The sequence below is a fragment of the Emiliania huxleyi genome (assembly GCF_000372725.1).
Source record: "Emiliania huxleyi CCMP1516 unplaced genomic scaffold EMIHUscaffold_675, whole genome shotgun sequence".
In the NCBI taxonomy this organism is placed as follows: Eukaryota; Haptophyta; order Isochrysidales; family Noelaerhabdaceae; genus Emiliania; species Emiliania huxleyi.
In genome coordinates, this window is record NW_005196938.1 from 19,787 (window position 1) to 25,639 (window position 5,853).

Here is a 5,853-nt window from a genome sequence, read left to right on the forward strand (position 1 = left end):
CGATGTACAGGATGACCCCGAGCGACCACATGTCAACCTACACACGGGCAGTCAGGCAAGCGTCCGAGCAGCGTCCGACCCTCCGGAGGCGCCAGAGGTGTCTCCGGCCACCTCGCGCCCGCTGCCTCGCGTCGCGGTGAAGCACTCGGGCGCCCAGTACGCCCAGGTGCCCTGCCGGTCCTGCGACGCCTCGAGGTGCGCCGCGAGCCCGAGGTCGCACACCTTGATCGTGAGGGGCGGCTGCTCCCCCTCGCCCTCCCCCCCCGGGCGCTGGTCCGCGCCAGAGAGCAGCAGGTTCTCTGGCTTGAGGTCGCGGTGGCACACGCCGAGCGCGTGGAGGTGGGCGATCGCCTCTCCAACCTGGCGGAAGAGGGCCGAGGCCTGCTGCTCCGAGTACGCGCCGTACTGCACCAGCCGGTCGAACAGCTCTCCCCCGCCCACGTACTCCATCACCAGCGCCCAGCCGCCCTCTGTCTCGTACACACCGCGCAGCTCGACGATGTTGCGGTGGCGGCCGGCGAGGCGCATGATCTCGACTTCGCGCCGCACCTCGGACGGCGGACGCTTCGCAGCGCCGCCTCCGCCCGACTTGCTCCTCCGGCTCGACGCAATCTGCTTCACGGCCACCACCTCGCCAGTCTCGCGGTGTCGTGCCCGGCGCACGGTGGCAAAGTGGCCGCGACCGATTTCCTCGCCGAGCTCGTAGTCGTCCTCCAGCCTCCGATGCTCCTCCGTACTGCTGAACCTGACGAGGGATTGCACCGCCGACGTGCCTGGCTTCTCACTAGACTGCGAGGCGGCGGCGGCGGCGCCGGCAGCGGCCGCGGCGCAGCTCGCCGCCGCAGCCCAGACCTCGGCAGTTGTGCGAGGCAGGAGGCGGCGGCCCGCTCGCCGGGCTTGAGGATGCAGGAGTCGAGAGGAGAGGAGGCGGCGCATAAGGCGTTCAGTCGGGCGTCTTCAGTCGGGCTTCGCCCCGTCGCCCAAAGTGAAGCCAGCTCATCAAGGAAAGCCCGAGAATTTCGCCACCCCATTCCCCTCGCAAGGAAAGAGAATTCTACGCGCGATTTTTGGTAGGCCACTCTCAAGCCCTACAAGCACATCCATTTGGGAGGGTTGACGCGCAAAAGTTCTTTTTCTGCAAAATAAAGGCTCCGCATGGGTACAATGGAGTACTTTTAGGGTAGAAGACTCACCTACTCACCGCTGTCGTCATCGCTGGCACCCGACTCGCCATCGCTCGAACCGGACACTTCGCACTCTGGGCACGAATACACACACTCGCCGGCGTGACCCATGTGCGCGCGCATTTGAACATGTGGTCGTGGTTGCAATGTGCGCAGCACGGATCTCGCTCGCTTTCGCTACCGAGCGGCTCTAGAGTATCATGAGATGCCATGGTCACGCACTCCAGCTCGAGGCAATCTCCGCACGCCGTGCATGCACCGCGCACGACATACACATCTCGCAACAGCAGGAACTCGGCGCTTGCTGAGACCCAGCTATGCGGATGCGTGCTCGGTGTGGGCTGTGCAGACATGGCCGGCGCGTGCCAGCCGGGCACTCGGTGATAGTAGGGGAACGTCACGAGCTCGTGCAGCTGCTCCGAGCTGAACTCAGCGACGTCATGCAGGTTGAGCTCGTGAAGCATCCGTTGCGCGTCTTTTGATCGACGGCTCTTCGGGCAGCCTGGCTGTCGAGACGTCTAGCTCGGGCGATGACTCTGGATGCGGCGGCAGCAGCCGCACCCACGAGCCGACGCGCACCTGCACGGCTATGTGACTCTTAGCTCGTGACTTATGACTCAAGCTGCTCATGACTCAAGCTGCTCGTGTCCCACGCACCTCGCCACCCGCCATCGCCTCGACGGTCGCCGGCGAGGCGTAGAGGCGGCGAGAGAGGATGTAGCCGCTGCCGTTGTCGTCGCCGCCGTGGAAAGACGTCACCGTGGCGATCGCGTTGGGCTCGCCGGGCAGCCAGCAAACCTGCAGAGATCCAGCCGAGATCCGAGATCCAGCCAGGGTCCAGCCGAGATCAAGCTGAGATCAAGCTGAGATCAAGCTGAGATCAAGCCCGACCTGCTGCCCGACGCGAGGCCACGGCTCCACCTGGTAAGGCGAAATGCGGCGCGGCCCGGCCTCATCTTCATCCTCGTCCAGCAGCACATCATGGTGATGCTCCGGCTCAACGACGGCCGTGACCGCCCTGCCGCACTCCCACAGCACGGCTCGCTCGAGCACGACGCCGCAGCAGCCAGCGTGCAGCCCCTCGATCACGCGCACGCGTTGGCCCTCGTGCACGAAATTGTCGCCCAGAAGCCGCTTCTCCTCCCTAGTGCGCGCCACCTGGCTCGAGTCGAGTGGGATCTTCTTCTTCTTGCGAGCCGCTGTGCGGTACTGGTTGATGACGTTCAGCCGCCGGTTCCTGTCGCGCCGCTCCGCCTCCACCGCGCCCTTCTTGCGCTTCTGCGCGCCGGACGCCTCCGGCCTGCCGCTCCTGTCGCGCTTGTCCTCGCGCTTGCGCTCGCGCTGCTGAGCCATCGAGGCTGCTGATCGCCCGCCCTTGGCCCAGGGCAGCCCGGTGACGTTGTGCAGCCAGGCACCGCTCTCCCCGTAGCTTCCATCCCACGTGTGCTCCTTCGGCGCCCTGCCTTGCGGCCGTGGATGTGGAGCGCCGGGCGCGGCTGCGGTCGAGGACGAGGCCTGGCCACTCATTGGTGGACGGCCAAATCTTTGTGGCTCTTGCCAAATCTTTGTGAGGTGGGAGGCCCGGGCAGCTAGGTTGGGAGTCGCGGAATAATGTTGGGAGTGGGTACCTTACGAAGTAAACTTCTCCATTGTACGATAAATACACAAGTGTTGTCGAGTGTTGGTGACTAAAGGAAGGCGCGCGGACAATCGGCGGGCGCGTTCGGCCTGGCCTTCTCGGTTCCGGTCCCGGTGAGGCTCAACCGACTGCCCTCCTTCCGTGCGGCCGCTTTGTTACCCGCGCGATGCAGTACAGCGCCTCGGAGGTGATGGCAATGAGGCGGCTGCCAGAGTACAAACCTCCTCTGCACAGCACGGCTCCACCACTGCATCGGGAAGAGCTTTAGCAGCACGCCGCACGGCCGCCGGTCGCTCGCCGATCGGTTGCCGCACTGAGCCTCAAGGCAGCGCTGCAAGGTCCTGACGGGATCGTTTCGTCGGCGCGCAAACTCCCTCGGTGTGAGCAGCGCTTGGGCGGCGGGCGACTGGAAGCCGCCGTGGCTTCCCTCGTTGAACACCTCGTTGAGGTTGGTGAAGCCCGTGTCACGTGCGAGGCGCGAGGCGAACTCGGTCGAGCCGCTCCGCTGCATCGTCGCAATGACAATGACGCTGCACCCGGTCGCGTTCGTGGCGCTGCTGCTCGCGGCCTTCCCACCCGGCTGTGAAGTGATGCCAAGCTGGCCATCGGCTTGGTGAGAGAGGCGGCCAGTTGGTCTTCCTGTGCTTCTCGTGGCGATGGTTTGTGTGTGAGCGCTGCTGAGGCACATAGCGAGCAGGAGCAGTACGCACAGGTGGTGTAAGCCGCATGAGGTGCTGCGTATGCATGGCGCATCTCGCATCGCACGGACTGGGGGACTCGCGCTCGCAAGCGCCCGCCGGCGGGGAGAAACAAATCAGCTATAAGCAAAAAAGAATTCAACGAACCAACTCTCTCTCTCTCTCTCACAGCACACAGGTTCGACACAGGTACGCCACAGCAAAAAGAAATCCCCGATGTTTTCTTTTAAAGTGTGTCTTTTCTCATGTCCCCCCGGGGCCGAGCGCACAGTACTCCCCGGATTTTGGCCTGGCTGGGTGGCCGGCTCGAAGCGCTTAGACTGTGAGATGGGTAAAAAGGAACAGGCCCCCGCCCTTGTGATCTTTGTGCAGTGTTCTTTGTGGGTGTGGTCCGTGGTCGGCGACTAGCCGGGGTCGTCCTCCCGATGAGGGACTAGCGCACTACCACTAGCCGTCTTCCACATGGTCCCTCGGGTCCCTGCTGCTCAGGCGACTTCTCTTTTGCCTTCCTTGGATAAATAGTATAAGAGCGAAGCCGATCCCCTCCGCCTCCCTGCTCCCTCCCCGCCGCCTTCCACCTCGCCGCGCCACCTGCTCTCTCCCCTTTCTTCCGGCCTCTCTTTCACGCCCAGCTGACGCCGGCGCACAGATTGCCCCGCAGCCCCTCGGCGCACTGCGCCGTCGGGTACCGCTCGCCCGGCTTGCGCGGCTCCCTCGCCGGCGCGCGCACGTACGGGAAGGCGGCCTTCGGCTGCTCGGCGACGTCGACGAAGGGCCTCGAGCGCATCGCGTTCTCGCGGGCCGGCGCGTGCGGCCGCGGATGCCCGCCGCAGTTCGGCCCGTACCTCGCTGGTCGGTAGACCATCGCATCGGTGAGGAAGCTCGAGACCGGTGGGGTGTGCGCGCCGTGACTCCCGCTCGGGCGCAGCAGGTCGTCGCGCACGCCGAAGCAGTTGACGCCGGTGGACTCGCAGTAGACCATCGAGTAATTGTAGCGCTGGTACAGGCTCGAGAACGCGCTGACCGACCCGCCGAACCAGCTGGACAGCCTGTCGGCCTCACTGCTGCCGAAGCAGCGCGAGCGGCCGCCCGCGCGTGGGTCGTCCGGAGGCGGCACGCTGATCTTGGCGGGCGGTGCGAGCGTGAGGGCGGCGTTTACCTCGTTCACGATGGCGCGCGGCCGGTAGCCAGCAGAGAAGACCGTCTCCGTCAGCCAGTAGTCGTAGCAGTCGGTGTCGACCGACAGCAGGTCCAACTCCGTCTCCGGCGCGAACCCGTACTTGCGGAAGAGGCTGACGACGTTGGAGACGTTGATCATCTCCTGCTGCAGGTTGATCGAGGGGTCGCGGTAGCCGCCGTCCATCATCAGCCCGCGCCACCCATGCGCCTTGCGCAGGTGCCGCGTGTTCGTCTCCCGCCCGCTCATCACGCCAAACTCGATGTAGTTCTTCGGCCCGGCGCCGACGAAGCCGAAGAGGTGCTCGAGCACGCCGTCCTCGCCGTTCTGGCTGTGGACGCGGCGCTCGGCCGCCTCGAACCCCGCCAGCCACGCGAGCAGCCGCACTAGGTGATCGTGCGCGTGCGACATGACATAGGATGGCTGCCGGGCCGCGCGTTTCGACACAGAGACGCCACAGCAAAAAGAAATCCGCTTCCTCCCAGAAAGAAAGAATTCAAACAAAAACAACTCTCTCTCACAGCAGACAGGCTCGACACAGGTGCGGAAAGAAAGAAAGAAAACAGACAAGTCAAGATAAAGATGGGAGGACGGCACGCCGCCACCACACAGGGATTTTAAGGAGTCAGAGGAGTGTGGTGCTATCGACAGCCCAAAAAGAAAGAAAACGTAGACCTCCAAGTGCTCCAAGAGGCAAAGAGGGATGGAGGACGGCACGCCGCCACCACACAGGGATTTCACTGGAAGGAAGGTATCGACAGCCCAGGGCTTTGCTGACAGACCCAACCTCCCGCCGACGGGACCATACCCCCCCCCCACCCCCTCGCCCCACCGCCGGCCGCCTTACTGCTATAGGCTCCAGGAGGCTGCAGACACCGACACACGCACACTAGATACGCGCGGATGGCCGCCGTCTTCCACGCCAGCACCGGTGCTCGTCTAGAGCGCGGCGGCGAAGTTGGCAATCGCGTGGCGAGCGGCGGGCGCGGCATCCCGCGCCGGTCGCCGCACCCGCACAGCAGGCGCCGCGCCGGCGTCCCCGTGCGAGTCGGACTGAGCCGCAGCCTACCACTCCGCCGCTCGAGCTCGTATTCACTATCTGCTGGCGCTGCACCAAGGCATCGCTGCTCGCGCTGGTCACCGAGATGGCAGATG

General features: G+C 64.9%; 2 protein-coding genes across 2 annotated transcripts in view; both read right to left on the reverse strand.

Moving 5' to 3' along the window:
* EMIHUDRAFT_77004 (Serine/threonine-protein kinase) overlaps positions 1-936 on the reverse strand; it is a gene marked incomplete at both ends in the record, with an annotated part of 6,886 nt that extends 5,950 nt beyond the window's left edge. The window contains one exon of the mRNA XM_005762502.1: positions 112-936. Coding sequence (XP_005762559.1) covers positions 112-936 — 825 coding nt within the window. The remainder of the gene's footprint in view (positions 1-111) is intronic.
* A 3,207-nt stretch (positions 937-4,143) lies between these two features.
* Positions 4,144-5,109, reverse strand: EMIHUDRAFT_248522 (hypothetical protein; the record flags this gene model as incomplete). Its single annotated transcript, XM_005762503.1, has 1 exon — positions 4,144-5,109. The coding sequence occupies one exon, from the start codon at positions 5,107-5,109 to the stop codon at positions 4,144-4,146; it is 966 nt and encodes a 321-aa protein (XP_005762560.1).
* Between the last annotated feature and the right edge of the window lie 744 nt (positions 5,110-5,853).